Source organism: Heptranchias perlo, chromosome 24 (assembly GCF_035084215.1).
Source record: "Heptranchias perlo isolate sHepPer1 chromosome 24, sHepPer1.hap1, whole genome shotgun sequence".
Lineage (NCBI taxonomy): Eukaryota > Metazoa > Chordata > Chondrichthyes > Hexanchiformes > Hexanchidae > Heptranchias > Heptranchias perlo.
In genome coordinates this window covers 15,753,709-15,777,422 of record NC_090348.1, presented here as the reverse complement: position 1 = coordinate 15,777,422, position 23,714 = coordinate 15,753,709, and the positions used below count along the sequence as shown (strand labels likewise).

Genomic DNA, 23,714 nt, shown 5'->3' with positions numbered 1-23,714 from the left:
GTCTAAATTTACACTGAGCTTACAGATGGAAAAATTTGATGTTGTTGAAAGCGAGGAAGAGGATAGCATGCATGATCCTATTACAATGAACAAACTGTTCAGATATTCTGTAAAACTGATGCTATGCAAATATACCTAAGCACACTACAGATTCTGCACCGAAGTTATTTGACTTTTTGGATTGGAGCCTTGCCTTATCCAGTGTTGTAAATGTTTCTAGTTTACTGTACAGTATGTATTGTAACAAGTGTGAACATTTGCAGCACTCGTACTGTAAAATATTTTAAATGTTTAAACTTGAAATCCTGAACTGTATTTTGTTATGCTGTTAGTGCACTGTTTAGTTAAACCAAGTACTGTACAGTGTTACAGTGCTGCGTGAACTGCTTAAACATGTTTGAATGAACCAGTTTATTTTTTTCAATGTATTGTTACTGGTTACAAAACATAACCTGTAGTAGTTACTCACTATGATTAGACAAATACAATGTAGGGGAAGTGTTCCTAACAGTCTACTTTGAACTTCCTGTATATAAAAAGTCTCAATCAAACAAAAATTCAATTCAAAATATTGATTTTTATTTTAGAGAAACAGTATAATTGATATTTATCCTGTTGTCTCCAATTCCAGTGCATCAATTGCACTGTATTTGCTGCAATGCAGTGAAAAATAATTTAAGTTCAGCATATTTGTTAATGAATACATATCATTTGACCTTTGGTGATATAAACGTTACGAACTGTGCACCAAAATATGTGCATTGATGAATAAACTGTTTACATAAAAGTATTAGAGTAAGGCTGAAGATCTGACATCTTTTCAACTTGTTTTGTAGATGCTGCAATGCCTAAAGCTGGGAGCTCTTTCTCGCACAACCGCTAGCACTCAAATGAATGTTCAGAGTTCTCGCTCTCATGCCATTTTTACAATACATTTATGTCAAATGCGTGTCTGCGTCAAAAATGATAATGTAAGTTCCTAATTTATATACCATTTGAAGGAACCAGCAATAGTAATATGATTCATTTTGACTATAGCAGTTTAAGCTTTTTCTTCAATATGAATTGGTAATTCCATTTTTTAATTTGTGTAATTTTATAAGGATTGCTCCATCGGTTTAACTAATTTCACCCCCCCCCCCAACCCAGATTGGTTTTTATTGTAGCAGTTTGTTTACTTTTTTCTTCTATGCTGATGGCATTTGTGCTTGTAATCATAGAAAGGTTACAGCACAGAAGGCGGCCATTTGGCCCATTGAGTCTGCGCCGGCTCTATGCAAGAGCAAGAGCAATCCAGCTAGTACCACTCCATCGCCCTATCCCCGTAGCCCTGCAAATTTTTTCCTTTCTAGTACTTATCCAGTTCCCTTTTTGAAGGCCATGATTGAATCTGCCTCCACCACCCCCTCGGGCAGTGCATTCCAGATCCTAACCACTCGCTGTGTAAAAAAAGTTTTTCCTCATGTCACCTTTGCTTCTTTTGCCAAACACCTTAAATCTATGTCCTTTGGTTCTTGACCATTCCGCCAATGGGAACAGTTTCTCTCTGTCTACTCTGTTGAGATCCTTCATGATTTTGAATACCTTTTATCAAATCTCCTTGCAACCTTCTCTGTTCCAAGGAAAACAACCCCAGTCTATCCACATAACTGAAGTCCCTCATTCCTGGAATCGTTCTAGTAAATCTCTTCTTCGCCCTCTGAGGCCTTCGCACCTTTCTTGAAGTGTGATGCCCAGAACTGTTCACACTACTCCAGTTGTGGCTGAACCAGTGTTTTATAAATGTTCATCATGACTTCCATACTTTTGTACACTCTGCCTCTATTTATAAAGCCCAGGGTCCTGTATGATTTTTTTTTTAACTGCTTTCTCAACTTGCCCTGCCACCGTCAACAATTTGTGCACATATTCCCCCGGATCTCTGTTCCTGTCCCCCGTTGAGTTGTGCCCTCTAGTTTATATTGCCTCTCCTCATTCTTCCTACCAGAATGTATCACTTTGCATTTTTCCGCATTAAATTTTATCTACCACGTGTCCGCCCATTCCACCAGCCTATCTATATCCTCTTGAAATCTATCACTATCCTCCTCACTATTTTCTAACCTTCCAAGTTTTGTCATCTGCAAATTTTGAATTTGTGCCCTGTACACCCAAGTCCAAGTCATTAATATGTATCAATAAAAGCAGTGGTCCCAGCACCGACCCCTGGGGAACACCGCAAACATAACTTTTATTGTAAATTGATACGTTTTACTCAAATTTTTGGTGTAGACAAATATTAAGGCCTAGTTATTACCTTGTCCACTGTTTAATGGAGGAAAGCTATATAAAGCATGAAATTGATTTTAACTCAGATTTTTAAATTTGAGGAATTATAACAATTATATTTTCGAGTAAATGTTGCTATGTCTATGAGCCTCAATTACATAAATACAGATTCATGAGTATTCAGTTGTATAATTTAGGTAAATACAGATGTATTTGTGTATACTTTTTTATGCTGATTGGAAAGTTGAACACATTTTATTATCCTTTCTTGCTAAATGACCATTAGTCAAAATGGACTGTGCCTGTAGCCATTCAAAAGCTCATGATTGTTCATTGAGAGAGAACTCAAAAACCTTTGGAACATGTTTTATAGGCAAATATTGATAGTTATTAAAAAGAATATTATTTCCAGAGGAAATGTAATATTTCCTGTAACTTGCTGGTTTTAAAAAATATATGTAATGGTGTGGGGGGTGGGGAGGAACTCAAATGCTGGAAATAGGAAATAAAATAAATTGCTGTAAATGCACTTCACTTAGCACCTGTCAAGTGAAAGGACAGAACTGATAAAATTGCAGTGTATAAATTGCCAAAAAATATTGTAATGTTGGTTTTCCTTATTGGATATATATGTGGAATTTGAGTATAAGTTGACATGTCCATTATCTGGATAAAAGTTTATTTAATTTTGTTTTCAATACAGGATGAAGCAATGGACAACAAAGTAATTAGTGAGTCGACACAAATGAGTGAGTTTGAAACCCTCACAGCGAAGTTCCATTTTGTTGACCTCGCAGGCTCAGAAAGGCTGAAGCGCACAGGAGCAACTGGAGAGCGGGCAAAAGAAGGAATTTCAATTAACTGTGGTCTAGTAAGTACATGCTGAATTGTGCTACGAAGAATAGGATTTTGTAGTAGTATGGAGAATTTTAGTGTAAGTTTGACAGGATGATGTTTACGTCCTCCTACATAACTTTTATTTTCTGTACTAAATACACTAGAATGCTGTTGAATAGTGGAATTCCTGTGCAAATGGATGTTGGTAGCATGAGATTTGCTGCATAGTTGCAATACATTTAGGGACTTCAATTTAAAAAAAATCCCTAGAATATTTGTTTAAAATGTAGTGGCATTCAAGGGAAAAGGTCCAAAATCCTGGCTGTAAACAGTTAACCCCATAAAACAGGTCTCCTTAGAACTGTCTGCATTTCCAAAATGAAAGTTGTTAAGGAAACCTAAGAAAACCAGCCACCCGTTCCCCCAACCGCACAAGTGGGAGGGGGTGGAGATGGTGGATGTGGTAGTGTTATAAGTTATGGACTTGCCTTGGATATTCTCTTGGTATGGCGGTGCTGAGTATTTTGCATTTAGCGGTGTTCCCATACTGCCCAATAACCCTAGAGTGCAATAATATTATCCCCTTGTGATCGGAACTGAATATTAATGTCCTTTGCTTGTGCCCCCACATGTGCTACTGGAATGGGAAAAATGAGTACCACATCGTGCTGCTGCTCCAGACCTTCGGTGAGAGTCTCACACCTGAGCTCACATCTGTGAAGGACGTAGAGTCCCATAGTGCAGAGCGGTAAAGAAAAATCCCTACCTGTAAAAGGGCAACACAACGATTAAGCTTTGTTTCATGCCCGCACGTGTAATCCTGCCTGTCGGGTGCTCCATGTGCATCGTAACATAAAGGCCTGTCAGATAGTCGGTGTGAATTTTAATGAGTTCAATTTTAATTTTAATTAAATCCTTGACTTGGCTGGGTGAACAAGTCCAACTAAAGTTAGCAGAATGGAGAGGAAGGAAAAAGAAACTTAAAAAGCCCCAGCCCCATGGCAACTGTATGAATACACTTCGCTTTAAAAACCTAAAGTTCAGATTCTTCTCTCAATCCCTTCTGTGGAAAAATGGTGAAAATCCTGAAATGTGATGGGTAGCAGTAAATCTACATGTGCAAAGAGGGATGCATGCATCATTCCTTCTGTATTCCTCCAACCAAGAAAGTTCTTTCTAATAATCCAGAGTTGTAAATATACTCGAGGATTGAGGGCATGTATTTGTGCTGAGAGCTGGTGCTTAAATGTTGCTCTATTTCAATCTTAATGTCTAGTTTTAGTTGGTCTGCACTATTTTAATGTACTAGCAAGAACATTTGCTAAATAGTCATAGTGAGTTTATCCAGTGAGTGGCTGTTGCAGATCAGGAAGGTCACTACTGGAATCAGAATTAATTAAGAATGAATCACTTGCTTTTATGTAGTGCTTTTCACATATTTAGAACTCAAATGCACATTTTCAAGTGAACTCACTGTTGTAGGCAAATGTGGCATTCAGTTTTTACACAGCAAGGTCCCACCAAACAGTGATGAGAAGAATTATCAATTTTGGTGGTGGGGGTCGAGGGACGAATGCTGGCCATGACACTGGAAGACTCCCCGCCCTTCGGAAAAATGCCATGGGAGCCGTTGCCTACCTGAATAGGCAGATGCCACCCCTAAAAATGCAACGCTTCAGTACTGTACTGAAGTGTCAGTCTAGATTATGTGTTCAAGCCCTGGAGTAGATCCCAGATAGAGCCTTTTAATTGAGACTATTTTTGGGACTGTGACAGATTTGCTTTTTATTCTAAATCTCTTCAATTGTTGTTTGAGAATAGCATCCTCTAGTGGCATTTAATGCAATCTGCAACTTGATGTTTTTATGTCTGAAATGCTACAGGAAATTAATGGTAACACAAGTATTATTACACCACCTGTTATTCTAAAATAACCTATTCTCTGACTTGCCATGAATGATGGTAAATATATTCACACATGCTGTGATAAGTTGTTTGAGATGAGGTAGGACTGAGGATTTTGTTGGGGAGGGGTCAGTATGCTGTACCAGGAAGAAACAAGGGATTTGGGATGCAGTATAGAAGGGAAGGAGTGGGGATGGCTGGATCTGGGAGTAATTGTGGGGGAAGGAGACTAGGAGCACTGGAATCTGAGATCTCAATCAGTGGGGTTACAGCCTGGGTGAAGGAGCAGATGTGCCACCAATAAGTCAAGATGAGTAAGCAAGTAGGTGGGTGAGTCAAAGCATTGTAAACAAGTATGCGGGCCAGTAAGTATCTAGCATGGTCGGAGGAGCAGGGGGGCAGGAGACCGTTGCTACCTGGGCCCCTCCCCACACCAAATTGGACCAAGAGGCCTGGTTTTTAATAGACACGAGGCAGATTGTGCTGTGGAAAACAGTCCCATTTACCTTTGGAAAAGGAGCAGGGAGGACTCCATTTGGAAGTCTGTGGAGGACTTTAAACATAACTGATAAATGTGACTGAATTAAGCATATCAGGAAGTAAGCATGACAATTTCAGGGTGCATGCTTTCCACAAGATTTTAAATCTATTACTAGTCAATTGTCTGTTGGCCACAAAGTCCCACAGCAGTCCAAAGTACAGGAATCCTTCTCCCAATGACGATAGCGAAGCTGTGAGAAAATTGAAGTTGGATGGGGGTTAGGACTTCTAGCAACATTGGCAGACTGCCAAAACTTTAAGCTGGGATACGAATTGGGTGTTAAGCAATATATTATCTGATGGATACTATTGGATTTCCTGTGGTGTTTATAGTAAATCAGAGTGTACTGTAGATTGGGATTAGAGTAGACAGGGCTGATGGCCGGCGCGGACACGATGGGCCGAAGGGCCTCTATCCGTGCTGTATAACTCTATGACTCTATAACTCTATGACTCTATGTATACTCTTCATATTTCTGTCTTTCTCCTCTGCTCATCTGTGGTTCTCTTTTCTGCTTCTGTCTCTGTGCTCGTCTGTTTTTCTTGTTCTTCTCTGCTTTCATAGTGGTATTACTGGGGTGGAGTTGCCACGGACACAGATCCCATTCTCCAGCGGCAGGTGCAGGGAAGATGTGGCTTGTAGGCTTCTCAGCTCCTTTCCCATCTCCTCTGTTCGTCTTGATTTCTCTCAACTCCTTTCCTTTCCACTACAAACCGACTCCATTATGATTACTGCTTTGCAGTATCACCTTGCTCGTATCACATTTGCAACTCCTTCCCCAGTGCACTATGCCTTCACTCCTTGTTTCAACCCTCCCTGTAATCTCTGTTCCCAATCACTGACTTCCTGTCAGCGTGCAAAACCTCACCCACCATCCACTTTCCCATTCCTTGCATCCCCCTCATTCCCTGCTATCTCCTCAGCCTCATGCTCTTTATTTCTCTTCCTTATCTCCTTTGCTACTTTCCAGCACCCTCCTGTTAGAGCGCCCCTGCCCCCCAAGCCAGAGTGTAAACCCAAAGCCTGTTCCCCAGCACTGAGCTAGAAACTGCCTTTTTTAGGTGTTAATAGTTCTCTAATCGGGGACGTAAGATGCCTTGAAGTCAGGCAGGTTAACGTACAAAGTGAGTAGCATGAGGCCTGAGTTGGGAAATGGGATGGGCAGGAACAAGATCAGAGGCCCAGGGAGAGCTGGGCAGCCAGGGTAGGAGAACGGAGGTCCAGGGAATAAAGTTGAACCAAAAATTTAAGTTACCTGCTGTGCTACCTACATAAACAAACCTGGGAGATGAAGCTTGGAGGAGCTGCCCTGTCATCTGGAGCTGGGAAAACTGAAATGTAAGTGTAATGATAACACATTGTCATCCTCTGGTGTTACAAAATCATGAAAAAGCAGTAGGTGTGACACATGTTAATTGTGCATTGGATGTAAGTCTTTTAATATATTGTAGCTGTAGAGAGGTGAGAGAATCTGCATTTATTTTTTTTATTTGTTCATGGGATGTGGGCGTCACTGACAAGGCCAGCATTTATTGCCCATCCCTAATTGCCCTAGAGAAGGTAGTGATGAGCCGCCACCTTGAACTGCAGCAGTCCGTGTGGTGAAGGTTCTCCTACAATGCTGTTAGGCAGGGAGTTCCAGGATTTTGACCCAGAGATGATATATTTATATTTAACCATTCACAACCTCTGGACATCCCAAAGTGCTTCACAGATGAAAGTAGTTTTGAAATGTAGTCGCTGATGTAATGTAGATGGACACAGCAGCCAATTTGTATACAACAAGGTACCACAAACAGTAATTAGAAAATTTCAAGGTAATCTGTTTTTAGTAATGTTGGCCAGGACACTGGGAAAGCTCCTCTGGTTCTCATAGAACAGCGTAATGGGATCTTTTCCATCCACCTAAACAGACAGGTGGGGCTCAGTTTAATATCTCATCTGAAAGATGGCACCTCTCTGTGCGGTAATCCCTCAATACTGCACTTAGTGTCAACCTAGATTGTGCTCCAGTACCTGGAGTGGGGCTTGAACCCACAACCTTCTGACTCAGAGGAGCCAGTGCTGAGTCTAGGCTGACTGTTTGCTTTTGTAACTACTAAAATGTGTTATGCTTTAGACTCCTTCTCTTTCCCAAACTCTAACCCTGATGTAGTGAACAAGCATGTCTTATAATACCAATTTAGCTCATGCAGTTTTGTAGACCAAATGTCTATTTATTCAACTTCAATATCAATGTGATATTGAAGTGGTAACTAAGAATGTTGAAAGTAAACAAAATTATAATTCTTGGATTAAAAACTGTCCCTTGAGACTTTGGCAGCTTGTATGAAAACCTTCATTTTCTTTCAAAATTTTCTTTCCAGTTGGCACTTGGAAATGTCATCAGCGCACTTGGCGATAAAAGTAAGCGAGTCACTCATGTGCCTTATAGAGACTCAAAGTTAACACGATTGCTGCAAGATTCCTTGGGGGGCAATAGGTAGGTATTGGTAACAAATTGATTAGATTATATTAAAAATATTTCTTTGGATTTTTTTTTAAACAATGGAAGTTTTTTTTGTGTCGATAGACCAATGTTGGTTATTTTAGTTCTATAAGGGAGGGGGGAGTTGAATTTTTGCACTGCCAAAGTTGCTGTAAAATGGAGCTCTTGTTCATATTGGGCACCAAGTGTTGGTTTCAATTGCTCCTGCAACTCTTCACCAGCAAAAAGAGCAATGCTTATTGGACCACTCTGAATATTTTGTTTCCCACACCATTCAGGTAATCTCTAACTATAATTAATTAAATTGCTGTTCTTTTGTGCTAATGCATACACAGTCACACATTGTGGATTTCTGCTCATTAGGAGGTGGGTTGTGAAACCTCTTCATCCAGGAGAGAGGGATCACTTTTATCCAATCAAATCCTGGTATTGGAGGTGACTGGATAATGCTGTAATCCTCTGCACTGTTCTCTCCATGACATGGGTTTCTAATTTGTGAAACCTGACCAGTAATTGGCATATTTCAGAAAACTGAATTGTTGAATGTTTAATAGTTAGACAAGAAAAGACATCACATTTGGAAAAGAAATTGTGACTTTGAAAGAGGGCATGCTTTTGCTGGTCTTGAATTGGCTTCCAGGAGGCGCATAAGCAGTGTGGATTGATTCTCCATTTGGTTTCCTTTTGTGGAATAAGGAATTATAGACCAGCTAGTCTAAGATAGATAATGGAGGAAATGGCCAAATGCATTTTATGGCATGCTATTAATGTTCATCTGAATAGAATTAAGGTCATAGGGTCATTCAACGTTACTTTAGAAACAATTGGTTGAGTCTTGTGAATGATCTCTTTGAGATAACAAACCTAGTGAAGAAGATCTAAGCAGTGGACGTGTTTCACTGAGATTAGGCTGGATAGAGCTCTTTTTCGGCTGGCACAGACACGATGGGCCGAATGGCTGCCTCCTGTGCTGTGAATTTATATGATGGTGCCTTTTGAAAAATTCAAAATGCCATACAGACTTCATGCTCAGCATTTGAGACAAGCACATCACATCTTTAACTGCCCCCACCTCGTTTTGCCAACTGAGAAAATCTCTTGTGGGGGAGAAGAATGTAGGAGCTTAAGGGGAAATGCCCAATTAAGTCTCCAGGAGAGCTTGACTACCTTTTGCATCTTAATGGTGTTCTAAATCAGTAAATAAGTGCCAGATGTCTGGGATACTCTATCCAGATGAGGAAGGGAGGTTGAAAATGGGCACTGATGTGGAAATCCAGACGCAATGACATGCATTTGAGCTGCCCAAAAATAAAATTGACAGTTGGGAAAATTATTCATTTTCCCTCTATTAAATAATTTGGAAAGAATATTGTCTCTTATAAGCAAGAAACTCGATAGACTGGGTCATTTTCTCAATTAAAATTTATTTTGTTCACTGTAGGAAAGTGTCCCGCCTTAGTAAATCTCTTCAGTCTGGCTGAGGGCAGATTTGGCTCATTGGGCAAGTTCCTTCAAACAGATCATTTACAATTTGTACAGTTGTGTAGTCTCCTGGACGAATGTGTTAGCATTCTGCGATGCAATATGTTAGTAGACAAGTGAAATGGGGAAGCAAGTGCATAACTGTTGTAAAGTTAAGAAAAAAATTTGAGCAGCAATCACCCTAATTTTTTTGACCAAGTGAGTATGATGGAATAAAAAAAAAGAATTTTGCAATGTCATACTTAAATTAAATAGCTGGCAGTTTATCACATGGTTTTATTCTTAATTGGGTAACTAAACTGCAATTTTACATTTTTCTGACTGGTGAGATGTGTTTCTCTAATGAGCCTCTCGTTTCCCTTTACAGCCAAACAGTTATGGTCGGTTGCGTTAGTCCATCAGATCGAGATTTTATGGAAACTTTGAACACGCTGAAATATGCAAACCGTGCACGAAACATCAAAAATAAAGTAATGGTTAACCAGGACAGAGCAAGCCAGCAAATCAATGTGCTCCGTGGTGAAATAGCACGGCTGCAGATGGAACTTACAGAATATAAAACGGTAAGCGAATTTGGGGAAACTAGTAGGAAGTCTGCAATTTTTTTTTTCCGATATCCCCCAATTTGCACACGCTGGCGATGACGTCACGCCAGACAGTGTTCTGAGGAATCCATGTAAGGGGGTAAGTCTCTAAGACGTTGATGTGATGGTGCCATCCCATCACACGATGTCCTGATTGCTGAAACCTTGGGCTTACATTGTGGTGTCAGTTTGTTTTTCCTAACCTAGAAAACATTCCTGCACTCACAAGGCATTTCAGTTAACTATTACACAGTTAAGTACCAATTCATTAGTCAGTTAAATGACTTGATTAAAAATATCATTCTTCAGGATGTGGGTGTTGCTGACAAGGATGGCATTTATTGCCCATCCCTAGTTGCCCTTGAGATGGTGTTGGTGTGCCTTGAACCACTGCAGCCCATGTGGTGAAGTTAGTCCCACAATGCTGTTGGGTAAGGAGTTCCAGGATTTTGATCCAGCGATAATGAAGGAATGGTGATATATGTCCAGTCAGAATGGGGAGGAACTTGGAGATGATTGCACCAGATGCCCTTGCTCGTGGAGATCGTGGATTTGGGAGGTGCTGCTGAAGAAGCCTCAGCGACTTGCTGGAGTACACCCTGTAAATAATACACACATCAACCATGGTACACCGGTGGTGGAGGAAGTGGATATTTAAGCTAATGGAAGGGGTGCTGATCAAGTGGACTGCTTTGTCTTGGATGGTGTCAAGCTCCTTGAGTGGTGTTGCTGCTGCACTCATCCAGGCAAGTGGAGAGTATTTCATCACACTCCTGACTTGTGCCTTGTAGATGGTGGAAAGGCTTTAGGGAGTTTCTATTCTTTTTAGCAGTTCGATACAAATGTGGCTTTCTTGGCCACTTCAGAGGCAGTTAAGAGTCAACCACATAGAGAACAGGTTTCCTTCCCTAAGGGCATCAGTGATCCAGTTGAGTTTTTACAACAATCTGACAGATTCATAGAATCATAGAAAGTTACGGCACAGAAGGAGGCCATTCAGCCAATTGTGCCTGTGCCGGCTGAGAAAAGCTATCCAGCTTAATCCCACTTTCCAGCACTTGGTCCATAGCCCTGTAGGTTATGGCACTTCAAGTGCACAGCCAAGTACTTTTTAAACGAATTGAGGATTTCTGCCTCTACCACCCTGTCAGGCAGTGAATTCCAGACCCCCACCATCCTCTGGGTGAAAAAATTTCTCCTCAGCTCCCCTCTAATCCTGCTACCAATTACTTTAAATCTATGCCCCCTGGTCACTGACCCCTCTGCTGAGGAAATAGGTCCTCCATATCCACTCCATCTAGTCCTGTCATCATTTTATATACCTCATTTAAATCTCCCCTCAGCCTCCTTTGTTCTAAAGAAAACAACTCCAGCCCATCCAATCTTTTCTCAAAGCTAAAATTCTCCAGTCCTGGCAACATCCTCGTAAATCTCCTCTGCACCCTCTTGCGTGCAGTCACATCTTTCCTGCAATGTGGTGACCAGAACTGTACGCAGTACTCAAAGCTGCGACCTAACCAATGTTTTACATAGTTCTAGCATAACCTCCCTGCTCTTATCTTTATTAGCCAAGGCATAGAATATAAGTATAGTATCCTGTATGCTGCCTTAACCACCTTATCTACTTGTCCTGCTACCTTCAGGGACCTGTGGACATGCACTCCATGGTTCCTTTGTTCCTCTACACAACTCAGTATCCTCCCATTTTATTGTGTATTCCCTTGCCTTGTTTGCCCTCCCCAACTGCATTACCTCACACTTCTTTGGATTAAATTCCATTTGCCACTTTTCTGCCCACCTGACCAGTCCATGGACATCTTCCTGCAGTCTACAGCTTCCCTCCTCACTATTAACCACAGCCAATTTTTGTATCATCTGCAATCTTCTTGATCAAGCCCCCCACATTCAAGTCCAAATCATAGCACAAAAAGCACCGGACCAAGTACTGAGCCTTGCTGAACCCCACTGGAAACAGCCTTCCAGTCGCAAAAACACCCGTCAAACTTTACCCTTTGCTTCCTGCCACTGAGCCAATTTTGGATCCAACTAGCCACTTTCCCTTGGATCCCATGGGCTTTTACTTTTTTGACCAGTCTGCCATGTGGGACCTTGTCAAAAGCCTTGCTAAAATCCATGTACAGTACATCAAACGCATAGGTTGATGGTCACTTTGGATTGATACCAGCTTTCTATTACTAGATTTAAAAAAAAAACTGAATTCAAATTCTCAAACTACCTTGGTGGATTTAATCTTGTGTTCCCTGAATTACTGGTCCAATAATATAACTACTATGCTACTGTACCTGCACCGATTGACATACGAACTTCTCCACAGTCTGTGCCAGAAACTGCAAGGGTATCATGTATAGTATCAAATGAGTCAAAGATAATCATGCTCAGATAACAACTTTTTTTTTACCTTATCAAAGTTCCTGTGTCATGCAACTAAGGGAGGCCAACTAAGCTAGCTCTTTATCCAGCAGTTTTCTGCTCTTACATTTCCACCACCACATACTCTTGTTCTCTCATGCTTGTAATTTCCTCCTCAAACTGACTAAATCCTCCAGGGTGAATGTACCTGTGCTGGTGTTCGCAACAGGTGGAATGAATGACAGTGTTGAGGTGCTGGCTTGATGCAATTACCTGAAGTTGTGGCAGGTTCTCGAAGAGAAGGATATGTTGAACCTCCTTCAAATGGTGCTTTCATAACAATATTCCATAATTATGCAGTCTGAGGTGAAGAGGCCTTGTGTGTTAAGGTTGATAGTATTGTCATGGATGAGAGAACTGATTTGCAGACTAGTGGAACCGAGAACTCTGGGGTGAGTTTGGTAAGTTTGACAAACCAGCTGAGAAAGCCGTTTGCTCTTGATATTTGAGACTCAACCATAAATTATTTTTAGGGCAAGAGAATAATTGGAGACGATGGTGTGGAAAGTATCAATGATATGTTCCACGAAAATACTATGCTACAAACTGAAAACAATAATCTGCGAATGAGGATAAAAGCTATGCAAGAGACCATAGAATCGCTGAGGGCGAGAATAACGCAGCTTCTCTGTGATCAGGTCAACCAAGTTCTTGCCAAATCAGGTAACTCTTGAATTTCTGAAGATAGAGTTAAATATTGCTTTTATTCATTTTAAATGGCCATCTAATGTGATTTTGATGCCAGAAAGTGATGTTAAGTATTCATAAATAATAGTTATTCCTGCAGATTCATTGGTGCAGCAGTAAAGCATATCATTCCCTGTGCACATGTTCTGACAGTGCTCAGCAGCTTGCAGAAGTAACCAAACTGATGACTCAATGAAAGCAAGCTTGAACAGTTGAATTCAAGCTGTAGTACATTATGGAACTTTTGTCTTTTCAAAATATGTTCCCTTAAAACATTTTTCTGTACATGTTGATATATAACACACCACTTTTATCCCATACCATTTTTAAAGCTGAGAATACACAGCAAGATGGTGTACAAGATATGCTAACTCAAGGTAGTTAGCTAAGCCTGAAATTTTGGCCCTGCAGTGGGTGCATCTTGGGCTTTGGTGCTGGGAGTAAGGGTGGGTTGGGGAATGGGATGGAAAATAGGCTCTTAGAGAATTCCACCCTCCCTAGGGAAAGCCAAGGAATTCCAGTAGGGTGGTCATGGGCAGATCTATCCCAACGGTTACTACCATGTCAAGGGAGCTTGGATGGTGAGTTCCTAGGCATCCTTGGGATATTACACCCAGTACACCTTCTGCTAGACCCAATGAAACCTACACCTGCTGAGAGCAAGCGTAGCTTCTGTTACAAGCCCAGTAAAGCATCCAGAATAGGTCAGTACTACCTTGCAGGGATAGGCTGGTTAGCTGATTTGGGAACCGCAGAGTTGGAGCTGTTTTATTTGTTTGGGTTGCCCTTCTTGGACTTCATCGGCTGCATTGTAACGTCATGGAGCCACTCTGACATCCCAGGCCTCGGTTGGAGTTGGGTGTCACTGATGTGTCACCATAGGTATGATTTGGGGTGGGGTTAGCAGCCTTCATTTTGGGTAGCCATGGTTCTGCTCTGCTGCACTTACTCCAGTGGAGCAAGCCCATCAGAATTTCAATTCCCTGGCACTGAGCAAAACTGAAGAGGGAGGAATGGGGATTATCTGCATTTGAAGGCTGTCCTGTGCTTTGGTAGCATGGGGAAATGATACTGGTGTTTGGCAGACTCTGGGGTGGAGATTCTGGAATTTGGCAGTACTACAGTGGAGCTGCTGCAGTTTGGTAGCATGGAGAATCCTTTGATCGGGCCTCACTGGAGGTGTTCTTATGGCAGAACAGTGGAAGGTGAAGCTGAGGTTTTGCACAACTGGGGGTTGAAATCTAAGGTTTGGCTCACTGGTGGATTCCTGGTGTTGGTCAGCACAGAGGAGGGACAGATCATTGACCTGACAGCATTGGTTGGGAAGGGATCCCATGTCTAGTAGCAGTGGTTTGTGACAGTCTAAGGGATCTCGGCATATTAAATTTGGTGTTTTGTGATTTGTTTTGGATATATACATTTTCATCCTCGTTCGCTCATCTCTGGTTCCCTCCCTCCCTCCCTCCCTCCCACGTCCTCCCTCCCCTGCAATGCGGATGGATTACATCTGTGCCTTTTTAAACCAGACTAATGTAATTGTTCTATCCTGAAATTACAGGAGATGGAAATGAAGAAATTAGTGCAATGATTCGGAATTATATCCAAGAAGTTGAAGATCTCCGGTAACTCTGGCTTTATTTTCTTTGTATATATTTTGATTTTTGCAATTTACAAATGGTGTACCAAACCCAAAACAAGATGTATGCCAACGTTTAAAGTCAAGATAAAGGTGAGTCTATGTTGGCTCACTTCTTTAAAAGTAAGGCAAAAGATATGCAGCAATAACCTTACTGCAGATGTCAAAAGATGGAATGTCAAATGCGCACACTCCGGATGTGTGGCAATTCAGTGAGGAGCATTAAGCTTCAGCCTTCCAACAGACTGTATACAAGAGTATAATTGAGTCTGTATAACTTATTTAATCTCGGGTGAACAATCAAAGGAAGAAACATCCAAATAAATGCATGATATTTCTTCCTGTCTCCAAAGATGATGCTGTAATCTATTATTCAGCCCTAATTGCATTCCACATTAGTGATGTCACTTCCATGGTTTGAGCAGGACTATTATTGTGTTCTATAGATTATTTCATATCTTTTCCCATATTTAACGCTAACCCACAATTGCATTCTTAGCCTGATATTCTTCTGCCATTAGATCAAAACTGTTTGAGAGTGAAGCTATGAATGAAAACCTTCGGCGTAACCTTTCAAGGGCTTCAGCAAGACCCCCATACCTGAGTGGCACTTTTTCTGGTTCAGTTCTTGGTCCAGAAAAAGGAGCTATGGATGTCTTGGAAATGGCTAAAAAGGACTTGGAAAAACTTAAGAAAAAAGAAAAGAAAAAGAAGAGAAGGTAAGTGTGAGTGTTGAGTAGCTCTTATGTATAACATGTTCAAGATTTTAAACTTCTATGATTCAATATTTGGAAAGTAGAGAAGTATAAATTAATGCTTAAGTTACAATGTTGTTTATGCTATGAAGTTTGTGTGTTATTTAGTAGATACTGGAGCAGATCATGTGCATATATTAATTTCAATATAAAATTGTTTATAATATAGCTATGGAAATGTAGGAGCGTTTGATGTTTAAAATCATGAATATTTAGATTGGATTTTGTAGCTAACCAACAGTGGGACAGAGTGCATCAGTATCTTTTTTACAAAAAATCTTATTTTGGAACTGAATGTTAGTTTAGGCCTTTGGGCTTTTAGGATATGGATTGGGTCCCCTACACCATGCACCTAAGAGGGAGTGTGGGCAACCTGTGTTTCGGTCTCAGATGACACCTCCCTCTAATCAAATAGTAGGCAAGTCATGCATTGTGTACTAATCAAATTTTGACTATATGCTGCTTTGCCAGTATCATTTCTGACAACTGCCGGAACATCAAATTTTACATTTTCTTCTGCTTTGCTCCATGCTGAAATACCATTTTTTTAAAATGTGCAATTTGCAGCGTTGTTTTCTGCTGTCGACCGTTCATTGCATCAGTTAAACTTTCAATGTTATACTTCAAAAACTCTAAAGAAATTGCAATTCAGGAATAACTGACGTATGAGGTGATTAGAATACTTTTACTTATATACGTGACCCCTAAGCTGATTCTTAAGATTTACATGCATGAAGTTTAAACCATTTAATAAACTACCTTTGTGACAGCTGAAGTTTTAATATGTGTATAATGTCTTAACAAGCTGTCGCTATTACAGTAAGCCATATTTTAAGTTATATTCAGATCACCTCCAACTGTATAATGTTTTACGATCATAAAGCTTATGAAGTGTTTTTACTTCGACACTTTGGTGACTGAAACTATCATTTGCCCTACGATGGCGCAGGCCTTTCAATACTGTAATGCTCATTTACCTCCATTCGAAGGCTAAAGGAGCCTGAGGAGAGGTTGGAAATGATCTTGTAGTGAAGTTTGATACTGACAGGTAGTTGCTGCACACATGCAAACCATCCCACTAATAAACTTACAGCTGCAATGCCTTGTAATTTTCAAGTGAAACATGAACAGGATTGAATTAGAACCCTTGGCTTGAGAGGGGGCGGGGGGGAAGGTGTTAATTGTTGGTAGTTCAGACCGAAAACCAACTTCTTTGGCATTGCAGTACTAACTCCTTGAAGAAACCTAAGGAAACGGGCACAAAGATTGGACGTCAGTACCTTTTTAAGTATTTAAAAACAAAATCATGTAAACCCCTCTCCTACCCATATCTGATTCAAAGAAGTGGTTTGCCAGCACTTCTTATTTGAATAAGTGGATTCTTGTTTCAAATGAATGGGCCTCTTGTTTCTGCAGGAAAAATATTATGAGCATTTCCTCTTTAAAGCAAGGTAATGAAAATACTGAACTGTTCACTTGATTGAATACGCACCCTTTCTCCTTCTAATAGTTTGAGGTTTCATTTTTATAATTTGTTTTCTTGATTTAATGGTCTACTTCGTCATACTTTATTGGGCTTTGATAATTTATAGCACAATTCTTAAGCCAATTACATGTGAATCTGAAATCTTTATGTCCATAGCTTACCCAGTTGATCTTGCAGGGTGGGACCCATGCCACTGCAAATCCCTGTATGAGCAGGGGCCAGCTTGCTGCTCGAGTTCCCAAGACCAGGTTTTCTGGCTCCATATCCTAAAGCACTTGCCTCACTCTTTAGTGACATCCCAGAGTTAAGATTCTCGGAACTTCTGGTTCAACCAGCTGACCATGGTCTTTCTTTCACTGAGACCTGTGTTGTACTGTTCAGCAATGGTCTGCCCTGTGACACAACCTGCACCTGAGGCGGCAAGATCCCCACTGCAAAGTGTCAATAGAGTTCAGAAGCCCTTGGAACACTACTTCTTTTGGACATGTTTATTCTGTCTGGTTTCCTTAAACCTAGATGAATGCAGTGGCTTTGCTCCAGTTAATGAAACCATGGGGAAGAATATGCAATATAATTAATGCCAAGGTAGAGCACATCACGAGGTGGCAATGAGTCTCTAAGATACTGGCACAGTTATACCTGGAGTATTGTGCACATTTCTGTTCAGGACCTAGAACCGGATGATATGGGCTCATTTTTAGAAATGGGAAGATGCACAGACCATGTAGGTTTAACTACTTTACGCAGAGTGTGACGAATGTGTGGAACAGACTTCCCAGGATTGCAGTCACAGCAGATGGTATAGAAAATGTTTGAAGAAGAATTGGGTAGACATATGGAAGGCGATTGAAGGAGATTAGTTTTTTGATCTGGCTAGACAGAGTGCAGATTCTTTTCCCGTCTTGAACTTTCCTATGTTACAAAATCTTGTTTCAGATATGGTAACCTGTGATCTGTAGTTGAAATTACAGGTTTGGTGCATTTTTATTAGGTATAAATGTTTTTCATTCTTTATAATTGCCAAGATAAATTTTGTGTTGACAAAGCAATTCTATCATGTCAAATTTAATATTTCACCTTTTATTACTTTGATCCAATCCCACTCGCCCAAAAATATTTCAAGGTAATTTGCATTGTAAGCATAGCAACTTTCTATAGCTATACTTCTCTAAGAGGTGATCTTTATCCCTGAATATCCTGCCTCAGTTTGAACAAGTTTTGTTTACATATTTTACTGTCATGGTGATAAACATTTTTGTCTGAGAGTACTTTGATATATAAAACCAAGATCATGCAAAGCTTTTATATTGTGCTTTAAATTTCTTGTCTGATATTTTGCCAATCCAAATTTGGCAGTGTTGAACATTAAAATAATTGTATTGAACAAAACAGTAATTTTAGAATGTCTATGCTCCAGATATGCATTGATGTTTAGTTTTTAAATGGAAGGCGCATTGATGTATATACATTTTGTTTTAATAGTGGGGTTCAAAATGTGATTTTGTAACTACCCCTGAATTTTTGCTTCATGTACTTTTTATACTTATATTGGCCGGAAGATGCTTTTATTGCAATGCTTGCTATACAGAAGTCTGAGAAAATGAAGTTTTATACAGCGACGATCGAATTGTACCACTATTTCACTACTTTTAGAAGCTGTGACCTTTTGGTGTCTAAGCCTTTTTTTAAAAAAAAGCTTTTTTTTTAAAGCTGACTTATCCCATCAGATATTCATCCATATACTGCAACCTGAAACATATTCCACAACTGTTGGCATATATTGCAGTTATTTTTCTTGCTTTCCATTGATTTTCATGATTGGGGGTGGGGAGGAGACATTCATGCAATTTTCATCAGATTAATTGCCATTTGAAAAAATGCCACACACTGATGTTGGAAACTTTTTATTTTTGTGACTGGCATGATATTTTAAACCATGGAAATGTAATTCTTCTATAATGTATGTTTTGCATAGTATAATTAAAGAGGAGAATCTTCATGAAGGGGAGAAGGTAGAAGAGAAAGACACAGAGGAAAAAGAAAAGAATGACTTAGAAGAGGTAAGCCAAGGTGTAAATAATTAAAATGATTTGACCATTACAATGAATCCAAGTGTAAGTGTCTGAAACATCACTTTTAAAGGAGGAGGGTCAGGAATGCAGTGATCATGAAGAAGGTGATGAAGAGGATGCTGAAGAGGATGATGTGGAAATCAGTGAAAGTTCAGATGATTCTGACTCTGAGTTGGACGAAAAAGGTAATGCCTTTAACATGCATTTCTATTCCTTTTTAAAAGCAGTTCATTCAGACCTTAGCATGGGTTAGTCATGATGGGGCTTCTGCTAATCAAAATTTTTGATCCTTGGACTTTCCTAAGAACTGCAAGTTCAATCTAAAATTTTCAGGAGACACAGACATTTCAGACAATGAAAAGAAAAATCCTTTATTTTCTTGTTCGTGACAGCCTATTTATTTCTCATTTTCAGTCTTTTTAATACTTCATTTCCTTTAGTTGTCTGTTCTCGTGTTCTTCCTCCTTCGTTGAGCCTCCGCACAAGGATGAGAATCACCTTGGGGCACTTATTGTTTTAAAAAAAAAATGATTGCGTTGAGGTGATCTCCCTCTACTATAAGCTGTACAGCATCACTGCCCCACTTTGAGACAGAATCACAGTCTCTCCTTTGTCAATGCTAGTAGACTCAACCTGTTGTCTCCCACAACAGTTTAAAAAATAATTCTTGGTGTTTGTTTAATTTGATAAGTATGCATATTTTGTTAAGTTGCCTGAGGGAATTAATTTTATTCAGTTTCAGATCCTGGTGTGGTTTCAGCTTTGGGTGATGCTGAACTGGTATCATGCCTTATTTGCCTCAAAAAACTGATTCTACGTCAGTTTTTATGGGTGCTGGTTGATGTCACTATCTGGCATTGGGAATTGGATTGCCCCAAATCTATCCCCACTTATCCCCTCTCCCGTTGCATTATGTGCTGTCAACCAAAGTAGTTGCTCCAACTCTACCGCTTCCCTCTCTTTTTACCCACCCCACCCCCAAAGCAATGTTGGTATACTGGATTCTCACATCAAGGGTGGGGGGTTTGTGTAATGCAAAAGCAATGTGTTGATGAATGAGTACAAGACATTGGTTAAGGTAAAATTAGGAGTGTTTTGTGCAGTGTTGGAACATCCCATTGTCAAAAGAATGTTGGAGTTGTGGAAAAGGTGCAAGTTAGATTTATTAAGAATACACCATGGTTGTAAGGATAAAGTTACAATAGACTTGAAAAACTAGGATTGCATTCACTGGAGCAGAGAAGATTTAAGGGTGGACTGAACAAAAATGTTTGAAGTTTTGAAAGGCTTTGAGGATTTAAAAAATGAATTACTTCCACTATTGAACTGGTGGTAAGGAGGCATCAATTTGGAATCAATGAGAAGATCAGGAGAAATTTTGCTATGCAAAACATTGTTTGAATATGCAAAACAATTCTACAACTAGCTATTAAAACTGAAGTAATCCTTGCATTTACAGAGAATTACACAATTGAAAATGAAAAATATTGAAGGGTTTGGAGGATAGTAATTGGATAGATGCCTCTGGTTTGGAGTTGGCGATCACACTGGTTCAGCCAGGTGGACCGAAGTGCTTCTATCTGTGCTAAAATGTTTGATTCTGTGGTGGCTTATGACTGTCGCCAAGAGGGTCTTTTGAGAATTTTCCTTTCCATCAGAAGATACATATTTAAATACACATTTCTTTAATATTGAGCTGATGAAAAATAACTGAAAAGTTCTCTAATTTCTGATGAGTCGAATTGTGCACATTTCTTAATAGCCAATTTCCAGGCAGATCTGGCTAACATTACCTGTGAAATAGCAATCAAGCAGAAACTAATTGATGAACTGGAAAATAGCCAGCGGCGACTTCAGACACTGAAACAGCAGTATGAGGAAAAGCTAATGATGCTGCAAAATAAAATTCGTGACACCCAACTAGAGAGAGACCGTGTTCTGCAAAATCTAGGTATAACAGTTATTGTGCCGTTGTACAATTCTGAATATGTTTCGAAAGTTTAAAATATTTGTATCTTTTCAATAATTTTTTTTCAATTGCAGAAATTTGTAGTTCGGTTAAACATTTTGTTTCCTTCACTTTAAGCAATAAAAGGATTGGCTATACCAATGTATGATTTTTTAAAAATAATGAATTGCACAAAATTGAGATTTTTTCTGTAACTATTATCAGTAGTGGAAAAGAAGCTTTTGTCATGAGTTCAGTTAAATTAAAAAATTTGGGTATTCTAGGTTCAATGGAATCTTGTTCTGAAGAAAAAGCAAAGAAAATAAAATCAGAATATGAAAAGAAACTTCAAGTAATGAACAAAGAATTGCAGAAGTTACATACTGCCCAAAAGGAACATGCTCGATTGATAAAAAATCAATTACAGTATGAAAAACAGTTGAGAAAACTGCAGCAGGAAGTGGGAGAAATGAAGAAGACAAAGGTACAATTTCTGTCTTAATAATGACAACCGTCAAATAAGTTACAGAGCAGATTTTATTTGTCAGCATGGCATCTTGAAGAGAATTGACAGGAAGAGAGGTATCTTGACTAGTAAAGCATATCTCCCATCAGATCAACGTAGAGTAGTATTGACTACCCTGGAAAAGCCAATGCCAAGATCATCTTTCCCCTCCGAACTGAAAAAGGACGGCATTGATTCAAAGAACAGGGATGCAAGCAGGGGTAAAATTATAAGAAGCAATAAACATGTATGGTTCTATGTTCATGTTCTGCATTTTGATTGTTGGCAACAGTTACTTGAATGCTAAAATGTCACAAACTATCACTTTGTGTCTTGACGGGCTATACTATTAATGTTAGTGTTGCAGTTTTTTTTATGGATAAGGACACCATAATGCACAAGACCCTGTCCACTTGAGTCTGTATTTTAAATTCTTTTATCTTTCTCCCCTGTAAAATCATCACCATTTGCTAGCTGAGGAAATGAGCTAGAAACCATGCAACTCTGGAACTGGCTGCTAGGATTTCCAAGACCAGTGGAGGGAAAGGAATTATTATTCCATCTCTGCTTTTCCTTTCCTGTGAGAAGTACCTGGTCTTTGAGTGTATTGCCTTGATGATCATAGTTGCTTTATCTCATTCTTGATGTGTGGGGCCTTGGAGATGAACTGGTGTTGTCATGTGTATTTGTGGTTCACCAACATAATGTGCTACTTTCTTCTTCGATCCCGTTTCAAAATCACTACCTACTTCAAATATTAGAACTAGTGTGTGTAGGTTGAGGTGCCTTTTTTCAATGTTGAATTATGTTTTAAACTTTGGAGGTATTGCCCTTACAAAATAATCTGGCTACCTCAACTGATGGCAGCTGTTGCTCCTCAGAGGTGTCCATGACCCATATCTTGATTGCACGTAAAACTGTAAACCTTTTCTATCTTGGTTAATCACATTTATGAAGAGTAGCATAAGAAAAGTGATGAGGGTGAATGTGGGCCCACGTTATGCAATTTTTCTCATTGGTTGAAAATTGCTTGTTTTTGGAAGTTGATGGTGTTGGATCAAGAGGCAACCAAAGAAAAACATAGCTAAATAATGTGATGGAATGGGCAGGGTTAATCATAGAAAATTACTGCACAGCAGGAGGCCATTTGTTCCATCGTGTCTGTGCCGGCCGAAAGAGCATAATTCCGCTTTCTGGCTCTTGGTCCGTGGCCTTGTAGGTTGCGGCACTTTAGCTGCATATCCAAGTACTTTTTAAATGTGATGAGGGTTTCTGCCTCTACCACACTTTCAGGCAGTGAGTTCCAGAACCCCACCACCCTCTGGGTCAAAACATTTCTCAACTCCCCTCTAATCCTTCTACCAGTTACTTGAAATCTATGCCCCCTGGTTATTGACCTCTCTGCTAAGGGAAATAGGTCCTTCCTAGCCACTCTCTCTAGGCCCCTCATAATTTTACACCTCAATTAAATTGCTTCTCAGCCACCTCTGTTCCAAAGAAAATAATCCTAGCCGATCCAAACTTTCCTCATAGCTAAAATTCTCCAGTCCTGGCAACATCCTCGTAAATCTCCTCTGTCCCCTCTCTAGTGCAATCACATCTTTCTTGCAATATGGTGACCAGAACTGTATATAGTACTCAAGCTGTGGTCTAACTAGTGTTTGATACAGTTCTAGCATAACTTCCTGCTCTAAGAATGTAACATAAGAATATAAGAAGATAAGAAATAGGAGCAAGAGTAGGCCGTCCGGCCCCTCGAGCCTGTTCTGCCATTTAATGAGAAGGCTGTTAAAAGAAGCCAGGGAGGAAATAGCGGACGTGTTAACTATCATTTTCTAAACTTCACTGCATACAGGCGTAGTGCTGGAGGATTGGAGGACTGCTAACGTTGTACGGTTGTTTAAAAAGGGAGCGAGGGATGGGCTGAGTAATTGAAGACCACTCAGCCTAACCTCGGTGGTGTGCAAATTATTGGAATCAGTTCTGAGGGACAGGATAAACTGTCACTTGGAAAGGCACGGAATAAACAAGGACAGGCAGCACTGATTTGTTAAGGGGAGGTTGTGTCTGACTAACTTGATTGAATTTTT

At 39.9% G+C, this 23,714-nt stretch overlaps 1 protein-coding gene across 7 annotated transcripts in view; it reads left to right on the top strand.

Moving 5' to 3' along the window:
* kif21a (kinesin family member 21A) overlaps positions 1 to 23,714 on the top strand; it is a 139,374-nt gene that overhangs the window by 34,928 nt on the left and 80,732 nt on the right. For 6 of the 7 annotated variants that reach the window (XM_068004807.1, XM_068004810.1, XM_068004809.1 and 3 more), the window contains exons 5-15: positions 837 to 971; positions 2,972 to 3,139; positions 7,918 to 8,033; positions 9,889 to 10,084; positions 13,009 to 13,198; positions 14,781 to 14,844; positions 15,380 to 15,577; positions 19,075 to 19,159; positions 19,242 to 19,356; positions 20,934 to 21,122; positions 21,404 to 21,603. In XM_068004807.1, coding sequence (XP_067860908.1) covers positions 837 to 971; positions 2,972 to 3,139; positions 7,918 to 8,033; positions 9,889 to 10,084; positions 13,009 to 13,198; positions 14,781 to 14,844; positions 15,380 to 15,577; positions 19,075 to 19,159; positions 19,242 to 19,356; positions 20,934 to 21,122; positions 21,404 to 21,603 — 1,656 coding nt within the window. The remainder of the gene's footprint in view (positions 1 to 836; positions 972 to 2,971; positions 3,140 to 7,917; positions 8,034 to 9,888; positions 10,085 to 13,008; positions 13,199 to 14,780; positions 14,845 to 15,379; positions 15,578 to 19,074; positions 19,160 to 19,241; positions 19,357 to 20,933; positions 21,123 to 21,403; positions 21,604 to 23,714) is intronic. The other variant, XM_068004806.1, reaches the window with a different exon arrangement.